The sequence below is a fragment of the Onychostoma macrolepis genome, chromosome 09, assembly GCF_012432095.1.
Source record: "Onychostoma macrolepis isolate SWU-2019 chromosome 09, ASM1243209v1, whole genome shotgun sequence".
In the NCBI taxonomy this organism is placed as follows: domain Eukaryota; kingdom Metazoa; phylum Chordata; class Actinopteri; order Cypriniformes; family Cyprinidae; genus Onychostoma; species Onychostoma macrolepis.
Genome location: NC_081163.1, coordinates 25,696,915 through 25,717,084, shown reverse-complemented (window position 1 = coordinate 25,717,084; position 20,170 = coordinate 25,696,915). Strand labels below are relative to the sequence as shown.

At 39.1% G+C, this 20,170-nt stretch overlaps 2 protein-coding genes across 2 annotated transcripts; one reads left to right on the top strand and one right to left on the bottom strand.

Annotated features, from left to right (window-relative positions):
* Positions 1-8,221: 8,221 nt before the first annotated feature.
* dlx1a (distal-less homeobox 1a) lies at positions 8,222-11,626 on the top strand. Its single transcript, XM_058787406.1, has 3 exons — positions 8,222-9,409; positions 9,666-9,865; positions 10,135-11,626. The coding sequence occupies exons 1-3, from the start codon at positions 9,097-9,099 to the stop codon at positions 10,378-10,380; spliced, it is 759 nt and encodes a 252-aa protein (XP_058643389.1). The 5' UTR covers positions 8,222-9,096; the 3' UTR covers positions 10,381-11,626.
* Positions 11,627-16,488: 4,862 nt separating this feature from the next.
* Positions 16,489-19,116, bottom strand: dlx2a (distal-less homeobox 2a). The gene is made up of 3 exons (XM_058787526.1): positions 18,426-19,116; positions 17,934-18,118; positions 16,489-17,530 (listed from the first exon to the last, which is right to left on the bottom strand). The coding sequence occupies exons 1-3, from the start codon at positions 18,754-18,756 to the stop codon at positions 17,213-17,215; spliced, it is 834 nt and encodes a 277-aa protein (XP_058643509.1). The 5' UTR covers positions 18,757-19,116; the 3' UTR covers positions 16,489-17,212.
* Between the last annotated feature and the right edge of the window lie 1,054 nt (positions 19,117-20,170).

Here is a 20,170-nt window from a genome sequence, read left to right as displayed (position 1 = left end):
ACGTTACCTTAGTTTCCATTTTCCATTTTAATGATTTAATTATTTGTTAGCTTTTCATAAACTCAGAAACCCGCTGAAGTTCCCTTATGTTCCACCCATTATGGCCTCCATTTTTGGCAAATGTGAAAGCATGGAATACTGCATTCAGTAAGATCCACGGTCCAATCAAATACATTGTTTGTACCTTTTACATAATGTAATGTATGATTTCCATAATGCAAATCTGTTTATTTGAGTTGATTTCTAACTTGAATGCTCTTTGACCCCAGTTAAATATATATATATATATATATATATATATATATATATATATTTGTTTGTTTGTTTGTTTTGCTTTTTATCCTTCTGAAGTGAATTGTAAGGCAATGTTATAAATCTCATAAACAGACTGTCTGCAGCGCAGGGACTAAAAACCTACACAATCAGCATGATTTTATTATTAACAAGACATTCACTGCAGAAATACAGGATACTGTGTTTTTATTTTAGCACTTTTGCACATAAAATATGACTCTTTAGAAATGCCAGTAAATCAACCATTTGATTATTGCTCTGTTCATTTATTCATACATTTAAGGCTATATTTGCAGGTGTTTTGTACTGTTGTGTCTTCTTTTGTTATGCTTATTAAGGTCTTTATTAAGCTGACAGATGCAATGCAAATGAAGTTATACTTATGATAATTGTTGTTTTGTTGGTGTTAGCAACTGAATGGCAGTGATATCTGTCTGTTTGTTTCTTTTGGATGGAGATGTTAAATGTTACAGATGAAAACACATTCTGTTTCTTAGGAACCATTCTATCAATGACAACTGGTCAGCCATTACTGCTCCACATAGTAGGAGTGTGTTTCACTGAGGAATATGCGTGTGTCCATGAGAGAAGGGGACAAATAATTGTAACAGAAGGCCTAAAAGCATCCGATGGGAATCCAAAATCCATCGACTGATTCCAGTGGCCTAGATTTCTCCACATGTCTGTGGACCCCCACACCGGGGGTCATACCCCCTACATGTGGGAGCAGTTTGTGGATGAAGAGAGAAGGAGTAAGAAGATACCTGAGGATGCCATTGCGTGATTCGCATGGAAGCCATCCAGGTGCCGTCCGGCGAAGCAAATCTTGAGGGACAGTGTCCCTAGCCGCTTTATTTGTTGAATCATGAGGGTTCAACAGATCTCAGTCTGTGTACATTTCGGCTTTAAGCGTAAATATTTGACTACTTTCGCCGTCTCCCTTTCCACTTTGCCTCCGTAAGAAGCAAATTTCATTGCAGAACTATTAAAATGGAGTCTCAGGTTATGAATATGAATTGCTCAGCATTTACATGTATCATTTGTGAAATGACGCAGAATGAATTTTCTTTGCAGAGAGCGAGAGAAATTACAGGCTGAGCTCTTTCTTCGAGAGGAGTCCTGAATATCCTTTAGCATTGTGAGGAAATGTTTAATCTGTCTCCCGCTGGGAAACAGAAGCCTAATGCAGTATCTCGGTGCCTCTGCTGTCTGCCGGCAGAATGGCGGAGACATTTTAATGCATTTCAGAGTTCTTCTCTAGGTACGAGATGATGGACGGAGGAACCTTATATTTGCGAACACCCAGGGTTTAATGCACTCAGCGCCGCTCGCCGCCTTGTCTTCCAGCCAACAAAACATGTTCCGTGGAATAAAAGAAAAAGCAAAGCACAAAATTATTCTCCCTGCCTTCTATCAAGCTCCTGCATTCAGCAGCGCGTCTGAAGGGCGCGTCAGTCCGCCTGCCTCTCTCAGAGAGGTAATTATCCTTTTTCCTGTCACAGGGCTCCAAATGATCTCTAACCACTGGGGAGCTTTTTTAGGGGCTCAGCTTTGTCAATAGGAAGTCGAAAGAGCTTTAATTTTCAGACAGCTGCACATGTACTTTCATCTCGGTATTATTCCCCTATAGCGGTCATCTATCCGAGCGCAAGCGCGCTCCTTTTGTTTGTGACGTTGGGCCGCGCGCGTGTGCACGGCCTTGCCGCATTAACATATTTATTTATAGACTTACACTTTTCTTACAGTCATTTTTGTGTAACAATTTTCACACTCGACATTGTCTGTGTAATTTCCCTTTCAGTGTCTCTCTGTTTTCTCCTCTCTTTCCTTCCCTTTCAGAAAGAGCCATGAATGGATGGAAAATTATCACAATTACTCACATAATTGAGCCGTCTTTGTGGCAAGTGCGGCTCGAGGAGCCCTTTTTCCATCAGCCAAAATGGTTTCATTATAGGGGTTTTCATATTCCCTGACACAGGGCACGGAGGGGGGAGGCGGGCGGCGAGGGGCTGAGGAGCGCTGTAGAAGTCGCTGGGGGAGAAGGGCGGATCATTAAGGTCACAGTGGGGATAATTATCTTGACTATGGAAAGAGCATCCAGCACCTTTTTCCTCTTCCCCACCACAAAAGCACCGTCCCTGGCCTTTCGGCACAAAGAACTTTGAAATAAATGGAGCTTCCACCTACAACTTGTTCACAAAGAGAGAGAGACTTGTATCAACATGACAATTTTCCATTATTAAGACTAATGGTGGGCTGCCTTGGGAGATCAAGGGGAGAGGGGAACGTGTTCAGGTGTGCTGGAGTACTGACCTCTCCCCCGTCTTTGTTTGGGACTTAACTCCGAACAAAACCCCAAAAGGGGATGTAGAACCCCCTCCGCCGTGCCTCATTATTTCATTACAGAATTTGCATGTTGCCCGTCTTTGTGGGGCCATTAATTGGACAATGGGAAGTGCATTTGCGACGCTGTAATCAAACCTTGTTTCAATATGCGTAAGGGAGCAGCCTAAATAAAGCAATGCTGCACATGATGCAGGCAGGCGGCTGTAGACGCAGCTGTTTGAAATCATCATCCGCAGGCCTCGGCGGGTCCGAATGGTTCTGCTTTGCTAGGCTATGCCTTTTATTGATTTTAATTTGCTGCTTAGTTTGAAGATTTGATGACTGCCTGTCTCGAGCCTGGAGACACAACAAGCACAAATACCACGAGTGACAATTCCACAGTCGTTTCTTTTCCTCCTCGTCGATGCGTTAAGTAACCGTCTGTCGGACGGATTTTTCTATTTCTCCCAGGAGCACCTAACTCAGGTAATTGGTCATTTTGGGAGGGCAATTTTGGGGCAGGTGGGGGGATGCTGGGCAGACTGTTCTGACCCCTGCTGCTGTCGTAATGATGGAGGGAGGCTGGCGGTCTCCGCTCACCCTCACCTGCGGCCCAGGTGAGTGATGGGTGTAGATTAGCAGGTAGCAGAGGATTCCGAGCTGATCCCATCCAATCGCCCACAAAACCTCTGCTGAATCACAGCCGTGCGTTTTGGTAATCGTGTGACACACACACCTGTCATTTGCTGCTAGATTTCATATTTTAGAGAATGAATGGTCTTTAAAGTCCCTGTGATCTTTCACTAAATGAAGCCTGCCCAGGAAACCGTAATGATGGGCAGATTTAACAGCAGTTTATTTATTTATTTCAGCAACATGACATCAAAAGGATTCAAAGTGTTGCATAATATTATGTATTTTAATAATAATGTAGGCTAATATTATACTGTCCAAAAAATAGCAGAGACCTGCAAACAGAACCCATGTGATAATGTATGCATGTCTGTCTGCAGGTGAGAAACACTGGCCAGCTCTGCAGACATTTTTGCTTGTATGTTCTTTCAAAAGACCCATCAGCTGAAGCTGGAAAAAAAATCAGCAAATTAACTGTAAGGATAGGACTGAAAATAACCGAAGGAATCCATGAGCTTAATATATATGGTATACAAAAATAAACTCTTTTTTTTTTATTAGAGGTGAAATATCTAAAATTCTCCACACTTACAATCAATTTAAAACAAAATTCAACTGGATCTGTTCTGAATTGATCTCCAAAGAGTTATATCTGCCGTTTCAAAGGTTATTTTTGGAGATTTACACACAATAATAATGGTTAAGAGCGCAAAATGCTAAAGGGTTTGCATTACAAATGAATTATTTTTATACAACTGAGTGAAACAGAAAAAGAACCTGTCAAAGAACTGTGAAATTCTCAGAATATGAGAAGAGTTGTGCATTTATATTTACAAAATATGGTAACAATTTATTTTAAGGTGTCCTTGTTACACGTTACATATACACGTTACAACTATTATAATAACAATTAATTAGTTAATTATTACATGCAAGTAACCCTAAGCCAAACTCTAACTCTATATTAAGTACATGTAGTTAATTAATATTACTCAGTACTTCAATGTATAATTACACTTTAACAAGAACACCTTAAAATAAAGTGTAACCCAAAATATTTTAATTCACAATTCAGAAAAAAGGAACACGAGTGATTAAATTGTGTTTAATTATGTCCAAAAAAAACTTCTTGTTCTCAGTCTTTGATGTTCTAATGGAAACAAAACCTTACAAACCCAGCAACTGCGTTATTTTAACATCACACTTAACTGTTCCATACTGATTGACACAGTAATCTGTGGTTACACCTCAGAGTGTCCTCTCTCTCTCACACACACACACACACACACACACATGTTGCTCTCAGTCTCAACAAATACTCTCACAGTGTTTCTTTGTCCATTGGAATTCAGTGGAGCAGCAAATTGAAGGTGCTGCCTGCTTAAAACCCTCCAAGAGAAAAACAGAAAACCTACAGCTGTTTTATCATCAGGATTGATCAGATACTCTGAAATTGGATCATTATGTCTGATCGAATCTGGCACTGTGTGTCTTTGCTGCTGCTAGGAAAGCACAGGGGTGAATTCATATGAGCAGGGGTGTGACACTTTGTAAATAATCTGTAATTGTATGTCCCTGGGTAAATACTGGACCAATGTACATCCCCAAACACAGAGCACAGACATATTCGGTTGAGATGTCAATGTTAATGCTCTCTTAATAACATTTTAAACAGCTCCACTTAAACCTGATTTGTTCAGTCCAAATATGTGGTGGAGGAAATCTAAATTGAGTCTAGGGCTTTTTTACACTGTCATTTTCAGTGTGAATATGTGTGTGTGTTGTTCTAAAATGATAATGGGATCATATTCCGTTACATAAGTGCTCTGTCTCTTTAATTTGAAATACCCCTCCATCATAATGCAGGGTCTGTCAGTAGGATGCACTTTCACATGAGACAAACACGTGAAGTGTAGATTGAATTAGATTATATAGTGCATTACAACTCATTTTTGTCGTAACTTATCTACTGCAAAGCACACCAAATGCCAGGTTTACTTAAAGTTTGAAAGCTAATGTAAACAAATTGAGTTCACATTTGATTTCATTAAACAACTGTATCTGAACTGACCCTGTTTAGAAAGCCAGAACACATAGACCATGAGTGTTATTAACAAATCCAAACACAAAACTGTGCTCTTCTGACAATAAATTAACATCCAGTTACATACAGTATTCTGTAATATCTTATTACACTACATCCATGAAACTCTATGAATTTCATTGTGATTGATTTTCAGTTCCATTGTGATGTTGTCTCACAATCTGTTAACAATTTTTTAAATAATTAGACATCTGTCCGGATTTGGGCTTTGGTTCTCAGGAACACTTTATCAACAGGATATCTCATGGGTCACACTAACCAGAGAGCTGGTAGGAGAGCTTCATATTGAAACAATTAAAAAAGAATCCTGTGCCACCAAAAACAGAAACTAATCAGGGACGTTGCCTTAAATTTACTCCGGACGCAAATTCGGAAGTCCCTTTACAGTTGAGAATCAGACCCTGCTGAAAGGACGGATGAGGCCATAAACTCAAATGTCTCTATTTGAAGCAGTTTGTCAGCTCATGTCTGGATCAGAAGCACGCACACACACACTGAGTGGGCCTGAACTGGTGTGGTGCACTAAATCAGGGCAGCATAGCAGGTGTTTGACTCTCATTCTTGATGATCCTCTTCTCTGGAAAGTGCTCTATAACTCATCATCTCACATGCTGCTTTATTTGAGGTGCGTCTAAACAGAAAACTGCTGTGGTATCATCCTGGCACGGTGGGCAGTTGGACTGAGCTGTGTAATTATTATGGGACTGACCACATGGATAGCAAGATACTGTTCTGTGATGTCAATATTTCATTTGAGAGAGACCAACGTTTTTCTGTCGTCCTTTTAAATTAAAACCACTCTTGAAAATGCTTCTAAATATATCAGATTTGGTTTTTAAGACTAGCCAACGCAACCTTTTGGTTCTAAATAGATTTTTGAAAGATTCTAAAATAAAATAGAAGCCTAGTGCAGGAGAAAAAGCAATTCAGCAATAATATCGTGAAATAATTTGGAAGAGAACCTTTCTTTTTAGAGTTTTATTAAAATACCATTTTGATGATTTCTCACGAAGATTCTGTCTTTAGATCTGGAGATCTAATAAATGTATTATTGTTGCTAGGCTAAAATGTTACAAATCATATTCAATAATAATAATAATGTCATTGCATTATAATAAAGCATTGATAAAATGAGAGCATTTGCTAAATAAATAATTTTACACGTTTGAGTATACGTGTAATTAACGAATTCGAAGCTAGTATTGTCAGATGAAATTTGCTGTCCTTATAACACTTTATATATGTGTATCTCATAAATTCAGAATAATCGAAGACAGTAAACACGTGTAACTTGTTCAGTTTGTTCTGAATGGTGATAATTATTGGCTGTAATACTGTCATTATTTTCGCTATTGATGAGGATCACCGAGGTTGATTGCGAATGTCATTTGAAATACAAATTGCTTTAAATTGGACAATTTTGAGGATGGTGGATATCTAACAGGTATTTGTCAAATGTGGTCGTCAGTCCATATCATCTGGGCATCGTGTTGGTGCCAGTGACATTTTTGTGCAAAATTCTGGAGTTTTTCTTGTTCGAGGTTTTTCTGATTTCACTGTATTTTATTATGACGGAATGTAAGTGAACACATGTGGAGATTATGACCATTTCGAGGAAGACTGGGGAAAAGACAGCCGCAGAGACTGCGAAAGAGAGATAGAAATGAGAGGAGGATGTGGAGGTGTGATCCGCGTTGGGAGTCGCACACAAACGGTACGACCAGTCTCATTCTCTTCTGCGTCTTGTGACAATGAGCGTTTTTATTTTTCTCTTCTCTTGGCATATTAGTTATCTTGAAATGGGATATATCTTCAGCTCGCATTGTTATCGAATACCTAAACAAAACGTTTGATTGAATTGCTGTGTCTGTCATGAAACACGTTTCTGAAAAGCTATACACATGGGGAAAATGTTACAATCGGTTAGAGTTTCTTCATGCGTCGCCGTTTATAAATTTGCACCAATATTTTAATGTCACAGTTATCCAAACCGCAACAAAATGCTGCTTGTCCTTCGATTTTGTGGGTTTGACAGATTATAAATGAGTAATACTATTTAAATAGTGAAATATGTAAGCAAAGAGTAAGGCCCATGTTCATTTTAATGGCAGACGGATAACTCTGCGCAACAATTTCCCAGTCTGGTGGTCAAATTTATTTGAATCCATTATCAATCAAAATAATTAATATAAATACGATTGCATGGTTTTTAACTTTGGTGGTTTCTTATTTTTCATCCTTAATCTTGGATGCAGAGTTATTAATAATTAGCCTATACAAACATAAGATATTTGTCTTTTTTTTTTTCTTTTTTTTTTTGTATTTAGAAAAAAAGCATTTAAAGTTTTTTTGTTTTTTTTTAACGGATCAGTAAGTAGATAAATATACTTTTGAGTTTATTCGGTCTAAACTGCAAGTGTGTGCAATTGTTGTGATAATAATAGCTGACGTGGTGCTGTGTAAACTTATAAATGTAGGTAGTAAACGTGGGGACAATATATTGCTTTGTTGTAGATGTGTTATTTGTTGATTTGTTTTAATGTTTCCTATTTAACTTTTCCTGCATTATTGGGCCTGCCACATGTAGATTAATCGCACTCTAAAAACTAAAACCTGCAGACTATTTTAAAATAACCGTATAACATTAACCAAAACACTGCAACGTCAACCAAACTCAGATCTGATAGGAATTCGCCAGATAACAGGAGCTGTTACCAACACCGACCTGTTTCTCTGATCCTCACGCGCAAAAAAATCAACCGACGCGCGCGCGCGCGAGTGATGTGGATCTGCACAACGCTGCAAGTGTTAAATACACAGCTAATTATGCGTATGAAAATTAAACAACAGTGTTATGCTAATTTAGCTGGTTTCAGCTGTGTCTTCAAGCACTCGAGACTAGCATTTTAACCAAATGAATCATCAAAGTAATTCATCTTTGCTTGGAGAGACACATTTATACCTGTACTTAATCATATTTGTTAGGTGTTAAATGCTTTGTTCACGAAGCCGTGACCAGCAGAAAATTCAAGAGCATGCTAAATTTGTTCATCATATCGAACTTTTTTCTATTTTTATGTCAAATAATTTTGTTTGCTTTTGTTAGTACTTATTTATATTAAATTTGTACTTTAATAATAATAATAATAATGTCATGGCATTATTATTATCCACTGATCATGTAAAAAACAAATTGTTAGTGAACGAACATGTTAATGATTCATTTTAATGTGTTTTAGGCCTATTATGTGTTAATGAACACTGTTTGAAACCAAATATAAAATATCAAAACCAAACATCAAAATTTGATGATATTTTTACGTTGTGTGTTGTGGCTCGGCAGGAAGGTGTTTGAGCCCTCCACGCACGGCCTATGCGTCTCGGTCCATTCCCTAAATTTGTACATTAGCATTGCACAATAGAGTCACAGGTTGGTCTTATTTCTTGAGTTTATCAGGTCCGTCGGACCCGACCCTCGGATTACCAATCCGCGTCGCTCTTGGAGGGAGTGGACCAATCAGAGAGCACCTTGGATAAATATTCATGATTCCCTGATTCAAACCTTTGAGCGAGTTTGTGTGGATCCACAGCATCGTACCTAGACTTTTCACAGAGACAAACTACATTTTCTTATGAATGGAAAGTGAAAAAATCAGTTGAGCTTAAATTGGGATCCATCCTTCACTCAGATCATAGAAGAAAACAAAAAAGCAGGGAGAGAGAGAGAGAGAGCGAGAGACATGACCATGTCTACAATACCAGAGAGTCTAAACAGCCCAGTCTCAGGAAAGAACGTGTTCATGGAATTTGGGCCACCAAGTCAGCAAATGTCGCCTTCATCTATGACCCACGGACATTATTCAATGCACTGTTTACACTCCTCTGGACACCCGCAGCACGATAGCGCATACAGCCCGGCTCCGTCCTTCCCCAGATCTCTGCCTTATCCATACGTCAACTCGGTCGGTAGCCATTCCTCCAGTCCGTACCTCAGCACCGTGCAGACTTACCCAAACAACTCAGCTTTGGCGCAGACCAGACTGGAGGAGCCAGGTAAGAAATGCTGCGTGCATGTCTTTGGTCTTCGCTGGTCGTTGCGTTTGTCGGCACGCTGCGAGAATGTTGGACTGGAGTAGCCCAGATGTGCTGTTATTAGGCTTGGTAATTATTTATTGCGTAATGCTATAAACAATGTATGCAATTAAGGCTAATTATACCTAAAGTGCCGCCTGTAAAACTTGTGCACAGTGATGTGAGCCGCGCTGCATGAACAGTCGGTGAGACAGCTTCTTTTCTTTCTCCCTCCCAGCGCCGGAGTCAGAGAAAAACACCGTGGTGGAAGGAGGAGAGGTTCGTTTCAACGGGAAAGGCAAAAAGATCCGCAAACCTCGGACCATCTACTCCAGCCTCCAGCTACAGGCTCTGAACAGGAGGTTCCAGCAAACTCAGTATCTGGCTCTGCCGGAGAGAGCCGAGCTCGCCGCGTCTCTGGGGCTCACGCAAACACAGGCATGTGCTCGGCTTTTGCGCCTTTTCAACAAACGAATTAGATTTTGTGAACAAATTTACACAAATTCAATGTTTTATTAATTGCATCTTCTCATGTTCGTTTTGAAATCTCTGTATAACACGGGCCTGTAATGAATGTCTGCATCTGTTTGAGGGAAATATTTAAAGAGAATTAAAGTCATGCGTAAAACGATTCGATTGCATGCGATATAGATGACAGAAAAAGATGCTGTCGCTCGCTCTGACTTCCCTCGCCTTTTTTTTCCTAGGTTAAGATCTGGTTTCAGAATAAACGCTCCAAGTTTAAGAAACTGATGAAGCAAGGCGGAGGAACAATAGACACGAACGCTTTGGCTAACGGGCGCGGACTGTCCACCGGATCTCCGTCCGTAGCGCCCGTCTGGAACTCAACAGCCAGCGTCAAAACATCCACACCGACCTCGTATATTCCCAGTTACACCTCATGGTATCCCACAGCACACCAGGACACTATGCAGCAGCCGCAACTCATGTGAACCAGCACTGCTAACACAACCCCGCCCCTCTATCCACCAGTGGCCCAGTTCAGGGGACCCAACACAGGCCAGTCACTCTGCGGCCTTACACACACACTGGCCCTCCGCAGCCCAGACCAGATGCGATCCGGAGACGCTCTCTAAAAGACACCTGCTGACACACTGGCTAGCGTGGACTGAGCGAGGGTCGTCTGCACCGGAGAGGAAACGCGTCTCTTTTTGAATTGAAGGGAATGCCGGGAAAGTGGGTCAAATCAAAGCTGCTGCTCTCCCCCTTTCCGTGACTTTTTTTGATGTGTTAAAACAAAAAACTAAAAAGAAGAAAAAAAAAAAAATCATGAAACTGTACCTAGTCAGAAATGTAGGCTATTTCATTTTCTTCAAATTTGTAATTTTCCGTAAGAAAATTGGAATTACCGGTTTGTCCATCCACAACAAAGTGCTGGGCTGTGAGTGACAGCGACATGAACATCACACAGAAATGCGCTTTTTCCAAAAGCTCTTGTGAAACGCCGGGCTCATACAGTCGCTTCAGGCTTTGCAGTGGCGCGGTGAATGTGTAAAAACTGGGATAAATCACACCGTGAGCAAGTATGAACGTCTCAAGATTTTCCCCATTTTAAAGGGAACAAAGAAATCTTTAAACAAAGTTATTTTGTATGTATGGCGTTTTGTGTTTATTTAAATATAACTTATTTAGAATTCTTTTTTTTTTATCTGTTTGTATGTTTTATTTAAAATAAATGTTCTTTAAATTATGATGTGAGGCTGCACTATAAAATAGAAACACTTCCCTCGGATTTGAACCCAATTTGTAAAGCTGAGTGTTTTTTTTTTTTGGTTTGTTTTTTGGATCCTATACAAAGAGAAGCGGAGTGCAGATAAACGCGTCTATCATCACCGTTAGATGGGAAGTGTTGACAGCTCTAATGTACAGAAATAGTCGTTTTTGTTGTGTGCTGAATAATTTGTGCAAAAGGATCTAAACATAATTGTGTTGATTAAAATTCATGTGTCTTTCCGTTTCACATTGAAAAATAGTTTTATAGCTGATACCCGTCACATTAATTTATTGTTTTTGTTCCATGGAGTCTTGTATAATGTGTAAACTCGAACAGTAAAAATCTGCTTATGAAAGAAGTTACAAAATGTCATCGCAACGTTTATTGCTTTGCCAAAAAATGAATGAAACTCAGGTAACTGATGACACAACTGAACTAATGCAAAAGTCAAACTTGTTTTGTAAATAAATAGGCCAACTTGTTTTAATATCCAAAAAGGATTTGTTGTCTACAGATATCGCGCTTTTCAAACAAAATAAAAAAGCATTTTGATCATTAAAAAAAGAGAGTTTAGCCATTTGAGCCCATACAGATATTAAATTAACGTAAACTAATTTACAAAAATCTTCATATTTTTCTTGCTCAATTTGGCCGTTTTGTGTCTTTTTTAAATGACGCCTCTAGCTTTTCATTGCAATCTGAACCACCGATTAATCTTGTGGTGGTTTCTGTAACACAGTAATTCCTCCGACAATAAGGCCACTTCGTTTCTTTTCACTTTCGTTTAGCCGCTATAAGCTCTTTTCTGCTCTTGTGTGGTTGCTTTTGAAGGCCGTGTGTTAAGTGAATAATCGGGCAGGTGCCGCTCATTGAGGGGCAGATGAAGAAAGACGGGCTGGGAGGGGGGCAAATGCAGATAGGTAAAGAATGACATGTTCAAAGTGTCTTTTGTTTGGTGCTGATGGTTTAACTGCGCATTTTAAGAAAATTCTGATGCAGATAGATGCCGGCAAGCAATAATAGAAGAATATTTCCTGTAATATCACCTATTATTTTGTTCTTTCGTGGATATATTCGTTCGATTCTATTCTTAATAGTTTAATTTACTTGTTTAAATATTATTGTTATCATTATTATTATTATTATAAGCCTATTATCATTGTTTAAATGAATAAAGATAAAAAAATGTAAGGTCTAAAATTGGATTTGAACAGTAAGATTTGAAAACATCTGCATCCTAATATATAGGTTATATAAAGAGAAACTAAGATATTAGAAATACTGTGAATTGAGTTGGCCTTGCATCTGCTGTTTGAGTATTCAGTTCTTACCATTGCAGTAGGTGCTGGGGGTGCAGCAATTATTGTGACAAATTTTGACACTCTTCATGTGTGGTCTTTAAAAATGGCCTGGTCAAAGCAGGAAATGGCCCCGTGCGCTCTGATCACAAGCTCAATGCTCCAGCAGTTCTCTCTGATTTAAGATTAATACGTCTCCAGATTAATATATATGTATGATTTCATTTTATTATTATTATGTTATCGTTGTTTAAACAATATAGTAGTCTTATTATTATTATTCTTTACGGTCTCTGTCGTGGTATCAGGTTATAGATCACAGTGCTTATTAATTCGTTTTATGCGTTTGATGCTGTGTCCATTTTACCGGTTTCCAGAGTAAATTGCACTCATCTGTTTATACTTCTCTCGGGGATTTCCAGCCGTCGAGCTAATTTTCAGAATACGGATAAATAACGCCTATTTTCTCGATGAACATTTGTTAAAGATTGGCTAATACTGATATGAATCAATGCAATAACTTGGACCGCAGATTTAACGAGTGTTACAAAAATATAAATGTAAAATATATCTTTTTTTTTTTTTTTTTTTCTCCTAAAAATATTCCAAACACAACTCTTGGGAAGGAATAAAAGAAGAAGCCGTGTTGTTCTGTCTCTTTCTCCGACATGCAGCTGTGGAGCAGAGAGGGTCAGCGTTATTTCACTCTATTCTCCTCTTGATTACGCGCCGGGCCCATCAAACCAGACATAATTACAGTCATTCCCTCCTTACTTATTCTAATGCAGCTTGCCATCTACGGGATAATTATGAGCAATTTTTTTCGCACGTGGAATCTTTTGTTAACAAAAGAGATAGCGCACTGAAAGAAAATTTGCTGTGAGATGGGGGGGAAAGAAAAGGAAAAAAAGAGAGTGAAATAGGTGCGCAGCGGTAGTTATAAGTAAGGCTGGCAAATTGCTTGCAGGTGTATACCGAGAGATTTGTCAATGGGAAGAGGGATCAAAATGAGCAAAAGCACAATGTCGGAGTGATGAAGGCAGAGGTGAAATTATAGAACAAGGGCTGCTTTATTTTCGACTGGATTCTATAGACAAACTATCTCGCAATTTCAGACAGCCTTATTAATGAGGTAGACCACTCTAGTCTGATTCAAAGCAGCAAATGGTGTAGGCTACAATATTTTATTTCCTCCACATAACCGAATAAGATTTTCCAGCTAACGGGACGTTTTTAGCCGCCAAATTCGTTCAAATTAGCTAATAGTAGGCTATTATTCGCTTAGTGACAACGTTTTTATTATCGTTATTTTTTGAAGAAAGCTCCGACTATATTAGAAGCTCCAGTAACGCTATAACAAAATTTCTAAATTGCCCAGAGGCTTTCGATGCAAAGCGCGCATTTCAAACCACGTCGTTTGACTTATCATAATACCTAATAAAAAAAAATATATATATATATAAAAAAAGATAATAAAATGTGTGTAAAATGAATGCGCATCCTTCTTACCTTAATCTGCAATAAACGAGAATGCAAAGATTGGCAGATCGTCTATAGTAGCTATAAGGTGTCTATCAGTCTTGAGAGAAGCAGAAGAATATGAGAAGAGCATCCAGCAGTCATGGCATAGGTTCGGCTCTTTGGGTCCCAAAATCTGCCTCCTCTAGCTGGGCTCAGAGCTGACAGACGCTCTCCGAGCAGGAATGAAAAATCCAGCTTTATTTTCCCTCTTTATAGCTGATGGAAAAAATTGCTGATTATTAGCATAAATGTTTACTCCTCATTACGCTGATGACATTGTGCACTCGAGATCTTGGTAATCTTTGGGAAAATTATGAGTAATTTTTAAAAATTTAAAGCAGCAGTTACCATGCAATTCAGGCTAATTTTGCGTAGGCTCCAAACGGATATAATTATCGCGGAGTCAAGATGTTATGCTAAAAACTATGCATTGATATTACCATTTATTATGTACATACAACTTTGACAATGTTGATGCTTGAAATAGCTGGAAATTGTCTTGCGCAAAAATTACAGTCCATATTAGGACATCTAAAATTGCGAAGAATTATATAGTAATTGCAGGCTTTCAGATCGGGGAGCCAGAATGCTCAACTGGAGCAATTGTGGATAAAATTACAGATCAGAGTATAAATTAGGGATGGGGTATGGCATTTTTCAAGTTGTCTACAGGATTCCGGAAGTGTCTAAAACCACATCATTGGTAATCCTTCAGAGAGAAAGGCACGCAGAGCATGCGCTTGCAGACAGCTCCAATACAATTTTATATTCGTTTGCATGTGCAAGGTGTTACACTTGTCCACGTTGAACCACCTGAGTTGAGAGACCTAATCAGTGTTAACACGGACTATGGCCATGTTTGCCAGATACACCGAGACAACAAAAATACAGGCTGACAGAACCGGCGCAAAACCCGCTGGTGCATGTGGTTAAAACGTCTGGCTTGCTCTGCGTTTGGAATATGGGTTAACGTGATCCGGTTTGCTCGAAGGCCTGCTGCGCTGCACTTGATGTGATATTTCATTGTTCTTGATCGCGTTAAACCTTCCCGAGAGTTCGTCTCAAGGGACGCGCGGCGTGGGTAAGCGGTAAACTGTTCTGTGCCTTACTGAGGCCTTTACGGAAAGAAGCCGACCGCTATTGGTTAAACACGGCATTCCCGTTTCCCGTCGTGTTTATACTGTTGAACGGATAAAGTCTGGATCTTGTGGATCTCTGCGGGGCACATTTCAATACGGGCGTAGTCTCAGCCCGGGGCGACACCATAACATCTTGTAATGTGGCAATCACTGACAGGATACATCCTCATTACATCCGTCTGCTTTATAGCTTTTGAACCCTCAAATAAACAGATTCATGTAACACCAAATGCAACCCGTGTTACTTGTATTATTTCAAAAAGAACAACGGATATTAAACCACGTGTAGGGCAAGCATGTATCTTTTAATTTGAGAAGTGAACTAGCCGTGACACTTGTCATACATAATTAATAATAGCCTAGGCCTGCACTGTAATAAATGAGGTCATGCTTATGCTATAATAACGTTTAAAAACATCTTCGTTTTTCTACTTGATTTTAGGAGTTTAAAATTGTGCATGCTTTTGCTTTGACAACGCGTTGATTTTACTTCAAATTTTATTTGAGTAATTAACACTTAGTTTTGTCGGTTATTTGTTTGTTTGTTTGTTTGTTTGAAGTGATGCATTAAATGTGCATGCATCGGTTTCAGCATGACGCATTGCTCAAATTCCCCTGCATTTGACATTTTATTTTCTACTAAGCCTCTAAACAAATAAACAAGTTTTTCTTTGTTATATGGCGTGGAAAATTAATGTAGGCTACACGGCAGTCAAGTCCCTGTTACAAAGGCCTTGTATTGTGCGTGGGCTGGTGGAAGTTGTGAGAAATGTTTCCACGTTGTTTAGCTCGGGGCATTTGTGAGCCTGCCTTTTTGGCTGCGCTGACTTCATTAAACGTCTGGAGCGCAGAGCTCTGACTCCAGAGAGTCTGAACCCAGCAGAACGCCTTCATGCCGGGGCGTGTTAGCGCGCTCATTCCCAGCCCGAGGCGCTTCTGTTGGGCTCCCCGAGCCTTTGTCCTGACGTTTTATGTATCCGAAAATGTAAGAAAAGTCAGACTATAGTGCCTATAGTGCATTTAAAGAAGAACCGTGTTCAACTCCCACCCAAAAATGGTTGCATAAACTCTCTTGACCTACTTATTACAAACTAAGCTAGACACACCTGTCACGTTAGTCAACAAAAGGTAGCCTAAATTTGTGGGTTTTGTGGGAAACATTTACAAGACGTTGCATCGCGTCTCCAGCCAGACTTATTAAAGACTAGAGACTCAACTGGCGCCGAAGCAAAAAGAAGAAGGCGTGGACAGATCTGCGAAAAAAAAAAAAAAAAACAGTGAACTAAACAGAGAGAAAAAAAAACTGCATTCCAAATCCCCAATGAATAGATACATAAAGAAAAAAATTCATTCACATGAAAGGTTTTATTTAAATAAGTCTGAATCATTATAGTGTCAGAAATGTTTTCAAAATAAATAGTCTAAAACAAAGTACTCCAGAGAAAATATCCTTTTACATGTGAACATGACTGTAGGACAATCAGTAGCTTACGAGTGTTTTCCATTAGTGTTTTGTCCATATTATTTAAAACAGTGAGAACCCTATATGATATACGAATGACAACATTATTAAATAGACGCGGTGGAACACACGTACAGAGACGGACACCAGATTTCCAACTTACCTTACGCACTAAATATAAAACGAACAAAAACTCTAAAAACAAACCAAAGACAGGCGCATGAAACACATTTACGGTGGAAAGAGACAGTTAAGTTATTTGCAAAAGAAAAGGCACCGAACAGCTTCAGGTTGTGCTACATGTGCTCTTACACCCTGCTGCAATATTCACTCCATTAACGTCCGCATGAGTTCTCTAGGCTTTGGATAATAGTAGTTCACCGAACAACTGGTTTTAATCCACTTATTTACCACCCATAGAACAAAATAAATAAATACAAAAATAATTGTATATGTTTGATTCTTTAGTGTCTGTTTGTTGACGACATTGCATGAAAAGAAACAGTGTTACGCCCAAAACTCACTGGCAATGATCAACGTGGCAAAGGTCATACTGGAAAACAGGCCTAAAAGTCATTTGATGCAAGTTCGCAAAATGAATTCCCCAGTTTTTGTTTAGAATCTGTCGAGTCAAAATATGGTCCCGGCGCTGACAGTTGTGTTGTGGTGATGTGGCGGCTGTAGATGGCTCGCAGAGTTCGTGGATGAGTACCAGGGGTAGTTAGTCAGAAAGGAATGGGTAGTTGTGCTCGGGGGGCTGCTGCTCTGGGACAAACCCGTGTTAACAGTGCTCATTCTCTGGCTGTGCGAGAAGTCCCAGGCCACGCTGAGAGGCGGAGAAGGCTGAGGTGGAGACTCACTGGAGGCCACATGCTGCTCGGGTGGGATTTCTCCACTTTTCCACAACTTCTTGAACTTTGAACGACGATTCTGGAACCAGATTTTTACCTGAAAAAAATAACGACAACTCAGTATCTTGAGCAGAATTGTACACCTAGTGGAACTGCTGTTAGATAATCTGAATCATATTTTACAAAACAAGATTTAATATATATATATATATATATATATATATATATATATATATATATATATATTACCTCTGTTTATATTGTAATAATTTCAAATTTTGTAACCGTTTTGATCATTGTTTGTTATCAAATTAAAGGACGGGAATAAGGTGACTATTATCATCATCATCATCATTATTATTATTAAATCCCTGTTTTCTTAGGTCAGCAATTAATTAGCATTTTCTTATATAAAATAAATAAATAAATAATAATAATAATTTTTGAGGCGTATTTGTTGGCTGGTATTCTATGAAATTTTAGAAAGCGTCTATCCGTACCTGTGTTTGCGTGAGGCCCAGAGAAGCGGCTAGTTCTGCTCTCTCCGGCAAGGCCAGATACTGAGTCTTCTGAAACCTCCTCTGCAGGGCCGCCAGCTGGAAACTCGAGTAAATAGTACGAGGTTTTCTGACTTTCTTTGGTTTTCCATTAACCATTCGAATTTCAGGTTCACTTTCCTCTTTTTCTGGGGGAGAAAACAAACAAACGTAGTTGTAAACACGCCTGAAATAACTGAGTTGTACCAAACGAATATTTTAAAATAAAACCTTTATAAAATAAAACCAACATTTTAGGTTTCAGATATTATTATTAATCACAACAGCATGCACAATTAAAGGAATCTCCTAAAAAAAATTATGATTCATTTATGCATTGCATAAAACGTTGTTCTCTACTATTGCTCAGTAATTATGCAAACACAGTGGGCTAACATTACAATGTTAAGGTCAGTTGTGACCACAACGCAAAGTCAGCAAGAGAGAGATATTTACCAGCATCTGCAGGAGTTGGTGAGGAGCAGGAGCCGTACGTGCCGTAGGGGCCAAACGCGTTGCCGAAGCCCAGTTCGTATGATTTGGTGTTGTACTGGACGCTGTTCATGCTGTTGTTCTGGTACTGGTAAGAGCTGATCTGGCCGTATGGAGAGCCTGCGCATTGCCCGGCCTGCTGGTTATTATTATAGTAGCTGCTGTCGGTAGCGGTGGAGACCGGAAGAGTCGGTGATTCCTGGGATTTGTGCAGACTGTGGTAACTGCTGGAGGTAATCTGGTTTGAATGCATATCTGTACTGAGGCTGTCAAAAACTCCAGTCATGTTTTTCATAACGCAAAAATACTTAAATGCAAGTCCAACGAATGAGCGAACCCATAAAAGCTCTCCTAACGCGCAAAACTAAATACAGTTTCTGAGTTGAGTTGCATTCCGCTTTGGAAGGATAGAAACGCAGACGCGACGCAAAGCAGAACTGTGATTGTCTGTCAGCAGAGATGCGGGAGGACGGACATTTATCGCGCGTCACGGGGGAGGATGAACTTGTGCGCCTGAAGCAGCCAATGAATGCAGGATACACACGGCTTACATATGCATGCTCTTGGTGATGGTTAACTGCAATATTCCAAGTATCCTGTGCTGCATGAAACACACTTCATATTTTCTTTCTTTAAAAACATTGACAAATATATACATATATATATTAATACATGATGCTTAACGTAGGCTATCATTAATATAGCGTGTTCAAATTAAAACCGTCATGAAACTTTGATTCATATTTCACGTATAGGTCTATATACTGAATACATGGACTTCTTCTGTGAATCGCTATAACGTATGTTGTTTTATTATTAAACGTTTAAACCAACGCGCACAGTTGGCTGCGTTTGAATTAGGCTACGCTTCAGGAGCTTTTACAGATGATGGGTTACCTTTAACGCGCAAAACCAAATTGCTGCATGCCTGGAAAGCAAATACAATGGAAGTGCACACGTTGCAATGTTTCTTCTTAAAATAGAGAGATGATTTCAACCCAGCAATTAGACTTTAGACTTCAGATTTGTTTAGGTCTTAAAAAACACTACGGAGCAGCTCTTTTCTACATGGTATGCATGGCATCCTGACCTGCTGCGACACCTGTCGGTCAAAATACCACATTTTTCTGAGTTTACTGCTGTTGTCCTATTAAACATCATTCTACAAATAAAGTATCTTATCATTTTAGACAAATGCTTTTGAAGTTGATTAAGATTATCTGGCTAAATAAAGTGTCTAGATAATGTAGAAAGTAGTAGAATAATATATATCGACAGTAAAATAAAGGCCAGTCCATCCCTTATCCTCCAGTTTACACCAGTGCTAACCTGCTGGCAGCATCCAATTTTACAGAATTCGCTGGTTTCATTATTGTACTCACTCTTTTACGTATAGGCTATACAGGCCATATTTGGCCTATATATTTGGCTATATAAGCCAAATAAATACCAAACAAACAAATGAATAAATACATAAATAAAACAGTAGCGTTATTGTTGCTGAAACTGTAGATTAAATAGATTAAAGTGTAACTGAGATTAAATAGATTTGTCTATAGATAGATAGATACATACATACATAGATAGATAGATAGATAGATAGATAGATAGATAGATAGATAGATAGATAGATTGATAGATTGATTGATTGATTGATTGATTGAAGTGCAGCTTCTACCTCCCGTGGCTACTGTGCACTCCGCAATACT